The 20,032-nt window shown below is 33.9% G+C and overlaps 1 protein-coding gene across 28 annotated transcripts in view; it reads right to left on the bottom strand.

The window, feature by feature from the left end:
• Nucleotides 1-20,032, bottom strand: part of LOC145254883 (uncharacterized) — a 751,603-nt gene that overhangs the window by 111,536 nt on the left and 620,035 nt on the right. For 27 of the 28 annotated variants that reach the window (XM_080113769.1, XM_080113782.1, XM_080113768.1 and 24 more), the window contains exon 6: nt 4,044-4,115. The exons of the other annotated variant lie outside the window; for it this stretch is intronic. In XM_080113769.1, the coding sequence (XP_079969895.1) occupies nt 4,044-4,115 (72 nt within the window). The remainder of the gene's footprint in view (nt 1-4,043; nt 4,116-20,032) is intronic. 28 annotated transcript variants of the gene reach the window in all.

Raw genomic sequence — 20,032 nt, 5'->3', positions numbered from 1 at the left:
TATATAGGCGGTTCGATGCAGAAAACTCATCTCTAGTATTGTTAAATGCTGGGCAAACTAATTAGGTATTCAGAGGTGTTAGGAAGCATTTTTCTTTAAGGCGTCGACTGGACAGCTTCGCAAGAATAGACGCTTGTTCAAGCTGCAACTTTTTGAATACTATAACTGGAATATTGTGAAGATCAGTTGCCTTGCTGTCATCAATGGTTTGAGATGAGTATGGTAACATCACAAACAGATATGTTGATGTCGATCAGTTTATTTTAAGTCTTGGAAGAAAATTCAGAAGTCAGGTGGCCCTGATCCCATAGGGTTGAGTTTGATGCAACGTTTTTGGTGAAGAATTTGTTTACTCAGATGCTCACAAAATCATCTCAAGCTCGTTAATGATATTAATGATAGAAGATTTTCATCTGTTCAGGACCTTGTTTGTTATTCACCATATTTCATGGAAACCAAGCGCTTGTTTTGCTTCAGACTTGATGGACGGAACATATTATGCTCTCGCGTTTTCTGTAATACTTTTGCAGTGATTTTGGCAGTCCTAGAGGAAGCATTTGTTTCAGTACATTTCAAAACAAAAATATAAATCAATTGAAGTAGTGATTTCTATGTGCAATGTCGATACTGTATTCAGGGGTGTGCGATGACTTGGTGTTTGGTTCCTGCTGAAATTTTCGCAGAGTATGCAGCTGTCGATGTCGATGGCTAATCAATCAGTTTAGTCAGATGCTATAACGAATTTAATCTTTTGAGCCATAGAACATATAGAGAGTTCTGATATGAATGTTTGTAGACCGCCCCAGTCAATCATCTTGTAAGGATGCAATTTAGATGGTAGCGGATATTTGGGGGGTTTTATACTTTGTTTTTATCTTTACAAGGAGAACCGAGTGATCAGATGGTTGTAACAGATATAGAACGAGAGGATAAACATCAGAGTATGTTGCCAGAAAAATATGTAGAATATTAGCAAATTGTTGTTTAATATCGGGTACCCAAATGCGCCTGTTAACAATCTGTCTTAGGCCAAAACAAAAGGGGAAATCATGACAAAATCACATTAAAACCATGAAAGTATATTTCTTTAAAGCGAACTATACAGGAACATCTGTATTTATTCACACACACACACACACACACACACACACACACACACACACACACACACACATTAAAAGGGAATTTAATTTGCCAGGTGAAAGTCAAACGGCGGAATTACGAGTATGCATGCGTAACGTAATAGCTATCAGTTCATGTTTTAATTTTTATCTTTAATGAAAACATATCTTCATAGCATTAACGTCAAAGGAAAAAGTAAATCTTAAGCTAAACGTTTTGGTTTCGATTCTCGGTGGTGACGCACGAGTAATTTTTTCCAAAATTTTTAAATCATTACTATATATTGGGTTCAATAATAAATATAATAATAAATACAAACTCTGTATTAATCAAAATATCATATTTAAGCGTATTTAACGACCGGGGCCTATAAAATTCATATTTATGCCGCAAACCGGAAAACCGGAAAGAGGAAACATAATGTAAAGTGAAAGACAAGTTAAATAAGAGAATTAGAACAAATAATATTGGAAATTGTTATACCTTGTCAGCAATCATTCTGACCAGCTACTGTCGTTTCACAAACAACACATTTTCTATATTTTTTATTTCTATATATCATCGGCTCTATTATTCGGGCCTGATACACGTTTAGCCGCTTCCTAACTATCACTAACTTTGTCATTTTAAATACTTTACTCTCTCACTAATAGCAGGTATCCGGTCAGTCAATCCGATTGCGAATTTATTAAACAATATTTCTGGCCCAGTTCCGTCCCCTTTGATTTATTCCCAAGTAATATCATGGGAATCCGTAAAACTAATAAAATCTCTTTGTGTAGAACCGAATTTACGCACTTTTTCTCGTTTTGTGTCATAGCATATTTCGTGCATTCCACCAGGGTTTATATATATTTAATCATATAATACCGAGGCGCCCTTAACCCTCATATCATTTCGAATCGTCCTTAACCCTCATATCATATCGAATCGTCCTTAACCCACATATCATATCGAATCGCCCTTAACTATCATATTATATCGAATCGCCCTTAACCATCATATCATAACGAATCGCCCTAAACCATCATATCATAAGGAATCGCCCTTGACCATCATATCATATCAAATCACCCTTAACTATCATATCATATCGAATCGCCCTTAACCATCATATGATATCGAATCACCCTTATCCGTCATATCATATCGAATCGCTCTTAACCATCATATCATATCGAATCGCCCTTGACCATCATATCATATCAAATCACCCTTAACTATCATATCATATCGAATCGCCCTTAACCATCATATGATATCGAATCGCCCTTAACCATCAGATCATATCGAATCGCCCTTACCCATCATATCATATCGAATCGCCCTTAACTATCATATTATATCGAATCACCCTTAACCATCATATCATATTGAATTGCCATTAACCATCATATCATGGCGAATCGCCCTTAACCATCATATCATATCGAATCGCCCTTAACTATCATCAATTTTCTACTTTTTATGTTATCGTGATTCTCTTCTGTATGTCCCAACGCAAACTGTCGAGTATTCATTGCGCAAATCAATATAAAAACAATTTAATCAATTTTATAAAAAGAAAGAAAAAAGAAATACTTATATAAAATTTAGCATCAATCATATCTCTAATAACAATACTATTTCACTGCAACCGTATTATTTTATTTTATCAGTTGATTTTTATTTGCATCATACGAGATTAATAAGAAAGTAGGATTAGTTTATAGTAAATAAATATAATCATGAGAATTATTATATGAAAAAATATTGTCGTAAAATGAGTGAATGGGCCATAAAAACAATATATACAAAATAGCAGACGTCAGAAACCACTTGATAAACTTATTTCCTCAAGAGCCATAAAACAGTGCTGACGTTGCAGCAACAGGTCGAATCAATAAATACATAGATATCTTATTGGGTAGTAGATAGGTTAAACGTTCTGAAGCTTCTCATTAACAATTACAAGAAACATTTTAACCTCGAATTATTATGAATAATCTATCTAAACGCTCTTCATTCAAACTTGTCGGCCTTACATTCACGCGTAGCATGAATTGGAAAAAATACATTGAATACATCGCTAAAGTTACTGCGAGGAAGTTGGGTTCTCGCTATCGTGCTAGAAAATTACTTTCACCTTTACGTATCCTACGGTTCTACAAGATCACCATTTGCTCATGTGTGGAGTATTATTGCCACATCTGGGTTGGTGACTGCCACAAGTCTCTCGCTCTTAAATATCGTCCAAGAAAGAGTCTCTAACCTAATAGAACTCGCACTATTAACAAAATCCAAACCTCTGTCCCATCGCCGAAATGTGTGCTTATTGGGAAAGTATTTTAATGTACTATCTCGAACTCAACACATTTGTACCTCTCGATGTAAATACTTCTGAATAGTCCGACAAATCTTACCCCTATACTGTAAATATGACGGAAAACCTTATACTCAATTAGAGTCTTCCTTTTGAACTGCTATAATTTGGAATTTCCTCTTAGGCTCTGCTTTCCTGACTGTACTTGCATGTAGAAGTCAATTTTAATGTGAACAGATATCTCGCTGTTCTACTGATTACAAAGTAATTTGATTCCTAATAGTATCCGCATACATCCAAGTAGCACTATGCTTTGTTTGGGGTTAAATAACGGCAAAAAAACTGTTTATGTGTATTTAAGTTTTCATAACGACTTTTAAAATCGTTACGTTAAAAATATATACATAAACTGTGCATCAGGCAGTTTTCCAATCTTGAGGTGAATATATACAATGTTATATTGAAGATACTGAACAAAAATTTGACTTTGACGTAGATATAAATGATTGTACCATGTATTTTTAGACAATAGTTCATATTAAATTGTGTTCTAAAAGTTATTTTTAAAGGAAAAGAGAAAAGTAAATTTGAGGGGAAAGGTGAAAGGAGTGCAACTTACTTGATTCTGATTCACTGGGATGCGTGCTGTTGGCTCCAGGGGTGGTTGCAGAAGGGAGGCTTTCAGAATCTCCTAAAACAAGTGCCACAGAGAAGAAGAAAAAGACAAAAATATGGATGAAGCAGTGCAATTAGAAAGGCAAATTTTGGCAGAAGAACCAAGGTTTTGAAACGGATCTAATAATTTCTCCTGATACAAGAACACACATACATACATACATACACACACATATATATATATATGTGTGTGTGTATGTATGTATGTTTGTGTTTGTGTGAGTGTGAGTGTGTGTATAAATCCACTGTAGCATATTCAAAATAAATTCACATAACATATAATTTGATATTTTTTGGAAGTCGAATGACAATCAATAATTTGTCTATATTTTATTGGAAATAAATTACACTTTAAGGTTTTGTAATTTACTGCATTAATTTCGCCCTAAATATGCTGAAAACCGCAATCAAGAAATGTCATGAACAACTTTGAATTATAGTTTGTAAAAATATGTCTTTCTTAATTGTCTGAAAAAGATGTAGTTTGATAATTGTTGAAATGAACTACCTGAAAACTAGAAAAGTGCATTTAACTATCACATAATAAAATCTTCATTATGTGTGAAGATATCTGGTTCATATATTCCAAGGAAATGGATGTGAAACGTGGAATAATTACAAGTTTGTTAGAATTTAATGAATCAGCAAGTTCTGTTTTTCGGAGTAAACCTCGCATGGGTCATAAAATATTTCCTGCTATATCAATGCCTCATTTATGTTTTGTTCTTATATTCCACAAGGCATATTATAAAAGGAACGTGGTTTTACAAGTAAGAATACCTGTCACTTAATATAGAAGCGTATATCGCATTATCTTGTGCCCAAATATACCCAGCGAAAATCGACTCTAAAAGTATCAAAACTTCAAATCTTGCATACAGCATTAAATGAACCAAAGAAGGTTAATATGCTGGTTAAACAAACAAACAAAAACACAAGCAAACTATTTATCTTGTAGAAAAATCTGATGTAAAACAGATTGTGAGTAGATTTTATATTGAAGTCTTTTAGTATTGTATTCGCACATGGAAATAATGCCTGAAAGATTTTTATGATTTCCAGCGAAAAAGAAACATTAAAATGGGAAAAGTGTAATTAGATGAATGATGACTCCTTTTATATCATATATTTACTTAATTTCATAATTGGACAATGATTATTCTTTGGCTACTTTGATTTTTACAGAGCCTTTGGAGGTTATATAATGGCAGCTGCAATATCCACATATCGTACATGTTGATTTGTTTGTTTCTCCGTCATATGAAACGTTTAATAGTTATGCAATGATAAACAACAGTTTATATTTTATTTATGTTTTCTTCAGGAGGTTAGACATAAGTTCAACTATTGGTCTGATAAAATATTTTTCCCGTAAAACGAACTGGATTCAAACTTAACACACTTAATTTTCAGTCCATGTTGTCTGCACTTAGCCATCCTAGTATTACTTGTAAACGATTACTGATTGATTTGGTCTATATGATTAACTGCCAAAGAAGCATTTTTATACGGCATAATTACATTGATAGATCATGGAATTTAAGCGCGGCTAATCTGATAGGTGAGCATTTGGGAATTCCAAACTGTGGATGTAAAAAGATGGCGATATATCCCTTGTAAAAAGTAAAAAAAAAAACAACTTCCTAAAAATAGCTCGTCTGAACAGATGCACATGGGATTGTGGTAAGTTTGTAGATTTAATATTTTCGAGAAACGTTATTATTCGGAGGAAGCCAACTTAATCCGCACAGGGTTTCGTTAATGTAATTTGTATAAAATTAATTGAAGACAAATTTATATTTTGCTTATATCTATAGGTAAATAGTGGGTTCAATTAGATACTTAGATATCAGTGGTATTAGTGTCGAATTGAATCTGTAATATATTCCCTTGCATTTGAACGGCATTTTTTTTTACAAGGTGGACACCACTTATGAAGGCCCGGAAGCCACTCAGAGATAAGGGTTATTGTAAGTACAGAACGTTAGTGTGGAGATTTAACAAAGTGTCTACTTAAAAGGGTTGGTTCATCAGGAATTTGTTTACGTTGGACTTGAAGACATCCAGGTTGTAGTCAGGTGGGAAGCAGGAAGACGGAACAGAGTTCCACAGGTGTGCAGTTCTAAGAACGAAGCTTTGTTCATGGAATCTACGTCTTGATTTAGACATAGATAAAGAGTGGGGAAGGTTTTTGAAAGAGGATTAAGCTAGACGGGTGTTTTTCGTCAAAGATTAGGGAGGGGGACCAGAGATTGGAGTTCAGACGAGCACCTGCCATAGAAATAACGATAAAATAAAGATAGGCTTGCAACGTCTCTTCTATGGGGAGAGGTTGCAGGGAAGAGAAAAGGGCATCCCCCACTAAGCCACGAAGTCTATTTTGTACTCTGTCAAGGCAGGACAGGTTGGTTTTAGCAGCTCCTGCCCAGATATGGCAGCAGTATTCCATCCTTAGACGTACTTGGCTTTTATATAGATGGAGAATTGCATCAGCAGTGATATATCTTCTGGAGCGGTAGAAGGATGCCTTGATGTACGTGTCCATTTCAGATCAGGAGTGAAGGTCAAGCCCAGAAGCTTGTCAAAACAGGAGGCTTCTCCTAGACGAGAGCCATCCATTTCAATTGATGTTAGATGGGGATCAGAGCGTTGATGATGTAAAGGTAGGAGTTTAGTTTTAGATGCATTAAAGGTAACCAGCCACGTCTCCCCCCCCCCACAGAACCACGCGCTCGAGATCAGAGGAGAGAGAATCAGAGAGAGCTTTGTCATTTACAGCTCTTGATGCGTTGCCGTAGATGGTCGTGTCATCAGCATAGATGTCAACGAATGATTTAAGTATGTGTTTAGGGAGATCATTGATGTAGATCAGGAAGAGAGTTGGACCCAGGATGGACCCTTGAGGGACTCCAGCATTAATACTGCAGGACTCTGATTTTTGTCCATCAAGCACTACTCTTATGAGCCTATCAGAGAGAAATGATTTAATGATAGAGAGAACATTTCCAGTTATACCGCAGCTGGAAATCTTGTGAAGTAGGCCTTTATGCCATATCTTGTTGAAGGCCTTCGATATGTCAAGAGCAATTGCCCTAGAAAGGAAGCCTTTGTCAAGAGATTCACTAATCCTATGAAATATAACCGTTAGCACATCTGCGGTAAATCTTGCAGAACGGAAATCATATTGCGTGTCACTAAGAAAGTTATTTCTGCTGAGGAGGTTGACTACTTCTCTATTTAATATGGATTCCAGCAACTTACCCATGACACACAGGAGACTTATTGGTCTGTACTGAGAGGGAGATGACTTATCACCTGAGTTCTGAAATACAGGGCATACTAATGAGGTTTTCCATGGTGTTAGAAAGCACTTCTCTTTAAGGCAACGCTAAAACAGTTCCGTTAGTATGGGAGCAAGTTCTGGTTGAAGCTCTTTTTAACACTATAATTGGGATGCCGTCAGGGCCAGTTGCTTTACTGGAATCAAGGTTTTTAATGAGCTTGGCGACCTCATGCACAGATATTTGTATGTAACCTACGAGTTCTGTGTTATAGGAGGAAATATGGGGAGTTGATGGCCTTCGTCGCAGAGGGTAGAATTAGCTGCAAAGAACTTAACAAATAGTTTGGCCTTGTCTGATGCTGACGAGATGACCTCAGTTTCATTGATAATGGTTGCGATAGAACGCATACTTCTGTTAAGGATCCTATTTGTTATTTGCCAAAACTGGTGGGAACCAAGCTGCTGATCAGCTACTTTGGATTTAACAGACTGGGCATATAGCTCTCTTGCATTTGTTATTACTCTTTTACAGTGGTTACTGGCGTTCCTGAAAGCGGCTTTAGTCTCAGTGCATCTATTACGTTGGTAGCTATGGAAAAAGTGATTTCTGTGCGCGATGGCAGCAGAATATTCTGGGGAGAACCATGGCTGTCTGTTAGGTTTTTGTTAGAATTTTTTAGATGGTATGAATTGGGATATGCCTACAATTATCCATTCGGCCAGGTCTGATACTATAGAGGATACATCCTTTTTAAACATGCAATGCAGAGGTAGATCAGATATAAATGTACGGAATCTATCCCAGTCAGCCATGGAATATCGGTATACAGTACGGTGGAGGGGTACGTCTGGGGACTTATTACATTTCCTTTTTATCTTATCTGATACGACGGAGTGGTCGGAGGATCCTAGAGGAGAAAGAACAGAACATGAACATAGCTCAGGGGGAGTTGAGCGAAAAAGGTCTCGGAGGCTTGCATATTGACCTGTAGTATCGGGCACACGGGTGGGCTCGCGAACAATCTGAGTGAGATCATAAGCAATGGCAAAATCATGACAGAACCTCCCCTCATCGTCCATCTTATTAGAGTGGGTCAGCCATTCCAGGTTATAGACGTTGAAGTAACCATGTGGATGTTAGCCGAAGGATGTGCAGACAGGATGTGGTCTATTTTCTCAGATATGCTCTTAGAGATCGTAACTCCGCTGTTATGGGGCCGATAGAGGGCAAATATAAATGCAGTGGTGTAAGCAAATGCAACCCAGAAGCACATATAAGGTAAATTAGGATCTTCTCTAGAGATATCCCTGCCACATGGGAAGCCATCCTTAATGTAGACACATATTCCGTGCCCATGGCTATCTTGGAGGGTCAGATTTAGATGTTAAGTTAGAGTATCCGTTAATTATGAACTCATCTAGGAAGTGGTCGGCCCTATTTAAGTTTCGCTTAGAAAGAATATGTCCGGTTTCGTCTCCTGTAATTGGGTTTCAACCTCTGGAAGGTTGGAACGTAAACCCCTGATGTTGTAAGAAGGAGACATGGTAGTAATCGGTCTACGTTGGAAGATAGGGTTCTAGGTTTATTCGAGTTTTCTTTCTGGAGATGTTTCATGTTAAGGTTTTGTGATTTGTGGTCAGGTCGGCATACTTGGTAAGAGTAGGATAGAGAGAGAAAGTAAGAGAAAAAGTCAGGATTTTTTTGTAGCACATGAAAAGGTAAAGCTGTAACAATTACCCAATAGTATGGCATAGAGAGGCCCCACCAGAGACTACTGCATGGTCCAGAATCCATTCACCAAATGGCAATACAGCAGTCCCAGTACTTTGCGCCTGCTGATAGGACAACCTCTATAGTGGTCAATCCAAGGTCCGGGTCCCTGACTATCAGGCGGATTACGTCAGCTCATACGAAACGTTTACCTCCAGCACCCTTACTAGTGACATGGCCACAAGTATAGACATAGAGACAGAAAATTTCCGACATCTCAGACCATTGTTCACCAAGAACTACCGACCTTTAAAGCAGCTTTTTCCTCACTTTTTGTCAGAAAAAATCACTCATTTGAATGTTGACTGAGGGACAAAAAAGGAGAAGCGAGAGTTACTGGAGCTGCCGATAACAGGTTCACTGTATTACTCTCCATTAAAAAAAGGGGGTGGGTACAAGGGACTTATTATATCTACTTAGTAGAAGTCCGGTGCTTAATTATCAATTAAGGACGCTTTTGAAGATAATCTCCGCTCCCATATTAATGTGGGGATGTTTTTGGCGTTATCTATCTCGAGTTTGAATCATTTGAGCTTCACCTTGTAATTAAAATCCAATAATGAACTTTTATCAATTTGTATATTAATTTACATTTGAGTTTAGATAATTATTTAAGGTTTTAATTTGGGAGGTTCTCGTTTTCATAGGTTACTTTTTTTTTCTTTCCGTTTTACATGTAACAAGACAATATTGGTTAATTGCATATTTAACAAAGATTTCAGAACAAAACAAAAGACAAGATAGGTAAAATTTTGTTAGGTTAGTTTTTAAGTCAAAGCTGTAATAAGAAAACAGTTAGCGGTAATTAGCACAAGTTAGGTTCAAAAGTTAGCTAGTAAATATACTAAGAAAGAAGTAATTCGGTTCGTGATAATCGAAACTCTAACTTTTATATTTATTAATACGGCTTCGTATAAAATACAATCCTTGAACAGCAAGCAATGCGGATAAAGAGAAAAATTTCACATTTATATTGTACTAGTAGGGACACCAGGCGTTGTCCGAGATTGAATGATGATTAACGAATATTTTTTACTCCTATTTTTTTACATCGGGATCCGTGAAGAAGTTTCATATGCCTCCATGCAGTAACTTAGTCCAAGATATATGTTATTCTACGATGCGCTCTAGAGAATCTATTGTTTTTTTTATAAAATTATTTTATATAAACTTCTTTCCAGTATTATTGATAATCGATTATAGGTAATTATTGCGGGTATTCTGAGACAAAACTTAACTAAGATCACTCCCAGACTAAAGTTCTATAAATTTTAAAGAACATCTGCTCAGCCGTTTCGGAATATATAAGGAAGGAACTCACACACAAGGTTGCATTTATATAATTGTAGAGATATACATTTTTGTTTAGCAGTCCGCATTCATTTTTATTTGTTTCTTTTATTCGTATGATCATTGCTGTTTTCATTTGATGTCATCATCTGGGGAATTGAGTCACACTTAAATAAAAATTTCAATGAAAAACTGAACAGACAGCCAAAGTTCGTCGAGATCTCATGTATTCACAGGGAAGCTGCGAGAAATCCAAAGTGGTAGTTATACTGACGTAGTCGAGCAAATAGGTAAGTCGAGCTATTAGATTTAGTGCCGTATACGTATTGATAAAGCTACCAACGATCACGTTTATTACGTGTTGAATTGATCGTCTAAAAGATATTGACCTTTTGATGACTAATCAAGTCCTTTCAGTAAAACGATTTATAATTGAACGTTTTAAACTCCATTAATTATGTACTTATTATGTAACCGTATGTGTAAAGCGAATGCTGTTTCATGTTAGATACAGTACAGTCTATTCAATCTATAGAACAAACCTTGAATGATGACTATTCCTCCACAAGGCTCACAAATTTGGGCATCTCCGGATGTATTCTCGGTTATAGTTATAAGAGCTTCCGCATTATATAATCCAACAAGAATTGAGATGCGATAACATCACCACCAAATAACATGCTAAACTACAAATCGTGTAATCAAATGTTCAGTGACTGATCACACATTGACATGGATCTGTGTCAATAACCGGAAGGAAAGATCACATCAACCGCACTCTATTCATCGACTGGTGCCAAAAACCGACGGATAAAGTTAAATATTTTCCTTTACCAAAATTGATCGTTCACCCAACTCCACTCTGCGCCTATAAAAAGCGAAAGTACAAACACTAAGTTTTTATAAAACAAAATAAAAAATACTGCCAAAAAAATAAAACATCTATCTGATTAATTTCTCCGGCAAGGAGTCTGAGGATGGGAGAACTGTTGTTTCTAAATTCCTGGCGTTTTGTCAACATCCCAACCCAACGAAATTATAAAACAAGATCTTCCTGGAGATACATCCATTCAAGTTGCACGGTAAGTCAGAAAAATAAACTAATTCAAACGTAAGCATGACAAACCAATCGACAAGCGGAATTCTCCCCTATAAAGATGCATGCGCGCATCTAAAAATGCTACTTGAACCTTAATCGTTACAATATATAATAATATGGTTATCCTTCATTTATGAAAATTAAGCGTTTCCGTTCAATATGTGTGTTTAAGAATATAAGTGTTGCTATTAAAATAAACTTTACACAACAACAAAACTTCTATATCTATCTTAAGAAGAAAATTCTATATATAAGAGAGGTAATCAACAGAGCCATATATATATATATATATATATATATATATATATATATATATATATATATATATATAAGTGAAAAAATGTGTGTGTGTATGTGCGTTTGTCTGTGTACATTTCTCATATCAAATAACCCTGTCAATTTTCGGTCTAGAGACTCAAAAACTGACATAAGGAGTACTAAGATTTGGGAAAATCTTTTTAATCCGTTTTCGGCAGAAATTTGACTTTTGAGAACTCTACCAAACTCCTCCGCCAATTTTGAGTCTAAACACTTGAAATTTTAAATGCATGTTACTTGGACATGGATCGAAATTTTATTTGATTTGAGCCTAAAACAATAAATGTTAAGGGATCAAATCTTGGGTCAGTATTTAAAAATAAATTGACCTCTGCGGTCTCTACCAATTTACTCAGCCAATTTCTGATGTAAACATTTGAAATTTTACATAAAGGGTATTCAGAGATAGGACAAGATTTTAAATCGGTTTGGTTCGAAAATTTGAGCTGCCAAGCGGTCGAAGTTACAAAGATGTTACCTTTGCGGTGTCTAGCAAACTACTCAACCAATTTTGGGTCTAAACATTTGAACTTTATACAAAACGGGTATTCAGACAAGCGACAGGCATTTTAATCTGTTTTGAGGAGAAATTTTGGCTGCCAAAAGGTTAAAGTTGAAAGAGTTGATCTTTGCAGATTCTACTTAATTTCTCCGCCAATTCTATGTCTAATGAGTTGACATTTTAGATGTATGTAACTTGGACATGGATAAAACTTTGTATTTTGATTTGAGATCAAAATAATAAATGTTAAGGGGTCAAAATTGGAATTGAATTAAAAATATTGACCTCTGCAGCCTTTACGAAATTACTCCAACAAATTTTGGTCTAAACATTTGAAAGCTTACATAAAGTGTATTCACACGTAGGGCAAGTTATGAACAGTACATAAAGCCCGACCAAAGCCGGGCTGAACTGCTAGTATATATATATATATATATATATATATATATATATATATATATATATATATATATATATATGTATATGAGCAAACAGTTAATAAAATATGTTAAAAAACACTTTGGAATGAGTTAAAAACATATTTAATCTGAAAAGGAAACACTAAATAAATAGATAGTCCTTAATCCGCGGAGTTTCGAAGAAATACTTTCCTCTTCATCAGAGGGTAGGGATTAGCAAAATACGGGATCGGAGTTTGCATGCAGAAGTATTTGATGAAACAACAAGTAAGTCAAAGATCTTACTTGAAAACAAAAAAAGTGAAGCAGAGGGAATATGGTGAAGAAAAAGGTGATTACACATGAATGTATAGTCTGGTGGAAGATAAAAAATCCAGTGACGGTAAAATCCAAATGTAAAACTTCAAGAAAGTTAAAAGAATTTCCATTTGTACAAGTAAAATCCAAGGAAATACCGTAATTGGAAGAAGATGGTCCATAATAATCCAAAGGTGAAAATCCATGAAATAATTCACAAAAATGTGTACAAGGAAAAAAGAAAAGATTCCAATAATATTAATAAAAGAAAAGTAAGATATGCTTTTCATATATATTTTATATATAACTACTCTGTCAATTTTCAGTTTGAGAAGGAAAGTATTTCTTCGAAACTCCGCGGATTGAGGACTATCCATTTATCTAGTGTTTCCTTTTCAGATTAAATATCTTTTTAACTCATTTCAAAGCGTTTTTTAACATATTTTATTAACTGTTTGCTCATATTATAAGCTCTATTTCCTTTTTATCGTGCTTTTACATCTGGCTGAGATAATTTTATAAATATTAATTCTTTAATATTTATAATATACTTTAATTTTACCATCTTGGATCATTTTGGTAAATTTAATTGTAACTTTTATTTTATATATATATATATATATAAGTGAAAGTGTTAATCTCTGTTTGTGCCTGTGTGTGTACATTTCCCCACCAAACTACTCTGTCAATTTTCAGTCTACAAACCAGAGATTTGACATAAGGAGATTTGAGATTTGGGAAAATTTTTAAATCGGTTTTCGACCAGAAATTTGGCTGCCAAGAGCTCAAAGTTCAACGATTAGACCTTCGAAAACTCTACTAAACTCCTCCACTAATTTTGGGTCTAAACACTTGAAATTTCAGGTGTAGGTTCTTCGACATATATCAAACATTTTGATTCGATTTGAGCCCAAGACAATGTTAAGGGGTCAAAATTGCGGTCAAAGCTAAAAACGTTTGCTCTCTGCGATCCCTACCAATTTACTCAGCCAATTGTTAGTCTAAATATTTGAAATTATGCCTACAGTGTATTTAGACATAGGTCAAGCATTTAAATCGGTATTGGCCGAAAATATGAGCTGCCAAAGGGGTCAAAGTTCAAAAAATTAAATCTCTGCGGGATAATTAATAGTTTCTAATGTAAAGAACAAACGGCTTTCTAACAGTGACATTACGGATTGGGGCAAAAATAAAAATAAAATAAAGTCAAACATGAGAACACGTACTACATTTTACTCCTGGTTAAAAAGCCTAAAATTATTTCAAGTCAATTATGGAAAATAGTTACTTTGTCGTGTGGCACAGAAAACATTTGAAATTGAATTTCTCTTATCGTTTGAATTTCAGAAAATAACATGTAATGCAAGATCTGTGAAAATAGTGCACCATTCTATGTATATAATCCTGAGTGATGCATTTCTCTGTCTGTCTGTCTGTCTGTCTCTCTAGGGCAGTCGTTATAGTTGGGTGGATATTGAACGCACAAGAGCAAATAGGATAAAGAATGTTTTTAGAAGAAAAGATTTAATTATTTTATCTTTTTTGCGGTATATTGACCATTTGGATGTTATTTAATGCAAAGAGTGACCCTAATTCAGTTATTAATAAACAACATAAAGTAATAGTAATATTTCTACTAAATACTATATTTATTTTGATCTGTTATATCAAAAGAAAATTCATTCAAATTAATCTTTTTGGGCGTTTAAATTATTTCGCTATCATTTTCAGCCTTGTTCCGTTCAGTAGATGGCCTCGATATTTTAAAATCTATGTCATTTTGTGATCTTTTCAGTTCGAGTAAAATAGTCACATGCAGAATTATCAAATAGACCTGGATGTTCTAGTATGGCGGTCTTTTTGAAGAACTAAGATTGCTGGATGCTTATAACAGTGTGAGCAGATGCATTGTCGGGGTAGAGAGGCGAAAATATAGTCAATTAATTCAGATAAAATTACTGTTATACACTTTATATTTTTTGTTTTTCACGCATATTTAACACAACACACAAGATACATCGTAGGCATCAAAAATTGATCAAAGGTAGATTAACATGTTTCCAATATGTCAATACCTGTGATCATAAATAAACAAGACTGTTGTTTTGTGTCGGTCACAAATATATTTCCATAGTCAGTGGAATTTATATAAAGTGTAGACGTGTTATATCGTAGGGTATTTTCGGGGGTATTGGGTTAATATTACATGTAAGAATCCATCTCATATTCCCAAATTCTGGTCGAAATCTTAGAGTAAACTAAACCTTCAAACATTTTTAGAGCAGCAGTTGTATGTAAAAGAGATCTTTGAAATAAATTAATCTATTCCAACTATGGGTTCAATAGTTTTGAATACTGCTACAGCTACGAGAAGGCTACACCATGAGAATAATGCAAATAAGTTTGTAAATCAAAATCTCTGCTCGTTATATAATTTTGAAAACCATGATTCTTAATTCATAGACCAAGTCTTGCATTTAATTAATCCATTCAAAAAGATCTATTTCTCACGTTTGAAATTATCACTTTTCAAAACGTTAATACAGACTTTAAAACTATTTACAAATAATGTTTGTATTATTTGATTATTCAAACTATTCTTCGCAGAATTATTGGATCTAGCACTTAGAATTATAAAAAATTGAATGATTAATTTCTTTATATTTATTTTCTGCTTCTTATATTTACTGTCTGCTTAGTCTTCAATTGTAATACACATCTGTTGTTATTTGAAAATTAATAAACTCTCACATAAAATTGTGTTCGCGAACTACTGAGTGCATCTCTTATAGCTTCAAACTTAACTAATTTTAATGAGAGTTAAATCATATGAAAATAATTTCTGGAGTGATCATTGGAAGTGATCATTGGAATTGATTCCATATCTCTAAGTATCATCCGAACATAAAAGGAACTATGTGACTGGCCTGCTTTTAACATTTCAAATACATTTATGGGATTTTATCAAACGTATAAAATTCTCCAGGGGTGACAATGGAAATGGTATTGAACTTCTATGTTACCCAATGTGTTTACATGCCCATACATATCCTATTTAAATGGTATTTAAATCATAAGTATAAGATACTAATTGTGACCATTTTCCTATACTTCCGACTTTATCAGCAGTCGAATTGAGAAGCAATAAAAACAGAAAGTAATACGTTGTATGGTGTCATACATATAATGAATAAGTACATAGTAGTGGTGATCATTCATTACCGAGCAAGATAGTGTCTTCCTGATAATTCTTATATAAAAGAAACACCTTCATTATTTTTCAATCCAGTTTACATACGACTTTGTAATATGCATACACAATCGTGTACCGGTAACCTGCTGCAAGACGCTTTCCTGAACCTGCATGTCAAGCACATGTTTGCCGCAGCGAATGGTGACATCTGAAGTATGTCCGACACGAAGTTGCGCCTCGTGGATCACCTTAAACACTTTGTAGTTGGGGCTGGCTCAATTCAAATGAGCAAAATGTATACTCGTATCCAAGTTCTACCAAGGACGACAGTAGAATGTAAATTAGATAACAACATTTAAAAAGAGAGCCACGTTCTTCTAAATGTTAATAGCAACATTGAATGAAAATGATTCAATAGATATGGAACGAGAGTGAGCGAAAGAAAATCAGAGGTAGCTAAAAATACATTTTCAACCTACTGATATCATCTGAACACAGCGAGAAACTCTTCTATAATAATAAATTGAGCCCTGTCCCGCGCAAACAGAAATGAGGCAGCAGGCATTGATTTAAGTTTTGATAAAATTAATACCACGATAAAAGTAACGAGTTATTTACGGAAACAATAGCAGATAAATCAGACATGAATGAGTGTCAGTGTACCCTGGTTTGCCATGATAGATTACTACATAACCTAGGTAGGGTTGTGGAAAGACGATTAATGAATGCATGTTTTGATTAAAATAAATCAGCATACTCTTATATATAAACAAATATGATCTTTTACATAGAAACGAAATTGAATCCCCGAATCATCTTCCTCTTCTATATCCTCTATATTTATTTAGAAGTGTATATGTGTTTATGTAAACAGTTAACGAAAAATCAGAAGTCTACAAATTAATAAACGTTATCGTGTAACTGACTATTTCGTCCTAAATGAATATATTTTTTTCTATTTTATATTTATCTAGTTTGTTACCAAGGATGTTCCTAATATATTCTAACAACAGAAAATACGTGCAAAATATCTTTTAGATGTAAGAGATAATTCTGCGTTTATAAATGTTTACATTGTTAAATTAAACTTAATTAAGTAAGTTTTAAGTAACTGCACAAATAACTAACAAAAATATCAGAATAGTCAATTATAAACAAAATAGCAACGAACATTAAAACTATTTAACAGTTTACCAAAATAGAAAAGATGGAAAAAATTGGAGAAAATGTAGCGCGCAGAAAGCGACTAATCTTAGATTAAAAAAAAATATTTTACTGGATTTCAAACTCACTTTCTTTTTTCTGATCCGAACAATTTAACTGTATTAGAAAATATCACGTGACGTGTTACTAGTCCGTATATATATATATATATATATATATATATATATATATATATATATATATATATATATATATATATACACGTGTAAGACATATTTATAAACTTATTTTTAGATTACCAATTATAATATAGCTGTACTCCGTCCGCCTTTCAATAACAATGACAACATCGTCACTCAATAATTATTCTAATGTTTTTGATTAACTGGAATAACTGAGTTTTGTCATTCCTTATTGAGTTAACTACTGTTTGTTCATTTGAATAAGGTCATTTTATTTACACGCCATCGAAAACGCTCATATACCTATCATTCATCTGTAATAACTCATCGGGTTGTCACTATTATAACTCAGATGAAAACCATATTAATGACATATTTTTTGTTCGGTCACTATAAATGTTAACCGATTTAATTGATTCTTTGAGAATCGTGGATAGGGTTTTCCTTGGCTAATATACGACATATATTCATCTTAAAGTTATTCAAAAAATAACACAATGCATATTATAAACGAATCATTCTATGTAGTCAGTGAAACACAAATTGCTATTTAACCGATAGCAGAGAATAATCGCAAATTTGTTTCTTACTCTGTTCGTACCCAAACAAAGAGGTGTGATATGATTCGAAATCGACATTCATAATTACATGCTTCACGAAAATATGATACCAGTTACGCAATAAATGGCGGGTAATAGTTCCCGGTATAAGTAAGTATAATCTGCCAGTTATATAATTGTATAGCGAGTGTTTATCAATTAAGATCGACTATTAACACTGGTATTATTGGGAAAATCATTCAACCATTAGTATTTTATATACTGTAATCGATGAGGAAAGCTATCATTTTTCATCGCAGTTCCCAATAATAAATTAGATCTCTAAATTCATTGAATTGTTACCACGTTTGGCAACGAAATAAGTTGATACTTTATATTTTATAGATTGTAGTCGGTAACTAAGATTGTTTTTACAGGGTGACCTAAAAAAAGCCAAATGGAGGCCATCTAAAACATGTGCTGTAGAACGGAGAAAAAAGAGCCAACAACCTTGTGTTTTGATGTGATGTTTGGAATATAATAAGCTAGTTATGACCAAAGTGTAATTTCAGTCGGACAAAACACTAAGAAACGGGGCCTAATTAGAGTTGGGACCCGTTTTTTGGGTCACCCTGTATCACAGACTTCGATAGAAATTTTAGTCTCAGCATTGCATACCATACAAAAGTTTGCTATTTCGCAAAATACACAAAGTAAATGCCAACGAGGCATGCGAAATGCTAGGTTCGTAAAACACATTAAACATATTCGATTATATAAGCTTGGTCCATAAAGAGTAACACTCCTTATTTTCTCTTCGAATATATTCTATATATTCAGACAAACAGTGCAAAGCTTACATAGTATCAACCTCTTATTCCGTTTTTTTAATAATTTTCCCTTTTTTACACGCACACACACACACACACACACACACACACACACACACACACATATATATATATATATTTATATATATTCTTGTGCTAAACAAATGCTTATAATGAGTTGATAATGTTATATGTCAAAACTTATAATAAAAGCCTCACTATGCAGAAGAAAGCAGAGTTTTTATTTGTGTAAGCATTTTACTTAATATTTCAATATTTCAACAAATTTATTGTTTCAACTACTCTATTAGCTATAAATTATACACTGAAAAACTGTGCAAAATTACCCAGTCTCTCCCAAGTATCTTGTATTGTTTTTTTTTTGCAAAATTAGTTCCTTTTTTTTTACAAATTATAAATGAAATTAGAATCCTTGAACAATAGCAAAAACAAACGCTAATTAATTCAAAAATTAAAATAAGAAAGAATGACAAATTTATCAAAATTGATAAAATTTAGCAGTACTGTTAACGATAAGCATATAACAAATTCCTCCGCTTATATTTTGGTTGAATCTATAACGAACAATATATCCTACACTATCCCGTATCCAAAGATAACAATAATATAGTTGCAGCTTTAAAGAGAGCTATATAAAATCGCCATTAGTAACTGAAGTAATAGTATAGTGTCGATTTCAGGCAGACAGACAGATTACAAATCTCTATAAATAATACGATTTTGAAATATGGATTCTAGATACGAGGTTTAGTAAAAGTATATAATAAGAACGTATTTTTCTTTTAGTTAAACTATAAACATGATAATAAAATTAAATAATTACGTTGTCATCATTGATTTCATATACAAACAATCTAGATAAAACTATCGAGATGATCCCTGAAGGAGAATTATTCAACAATATTTTTTAGTATTATTTTTTTTTAAATTAGGAATAATAATTTGCATTATTTAGATTACTGTTCTCACTTTACTTGTTATTATTACAACGTTTCCATCGAGTTTAACCTCTGACCTATTCTGAG

This window comes from Euprymna scolopes, chromosome 30, assembly GCF_053919585.1.
Source record: "Euprymna scolopes isolate OS-2025 chromosome 30, ASM5391958v1, whole genome shotgun sequence".
Classification (NCBI taxonomy): Eukaryota; Metazoa; Mollusca; class Cephalopoda; order Sepiida; family Sepiolidae; genus Euprymna; species Euprymna scolopes.
The sequence above is the reverse complement of the archived record's forward strand: the minus strand, read 5'-3'. Positions and strand labels throughout refer to the sequence as shown.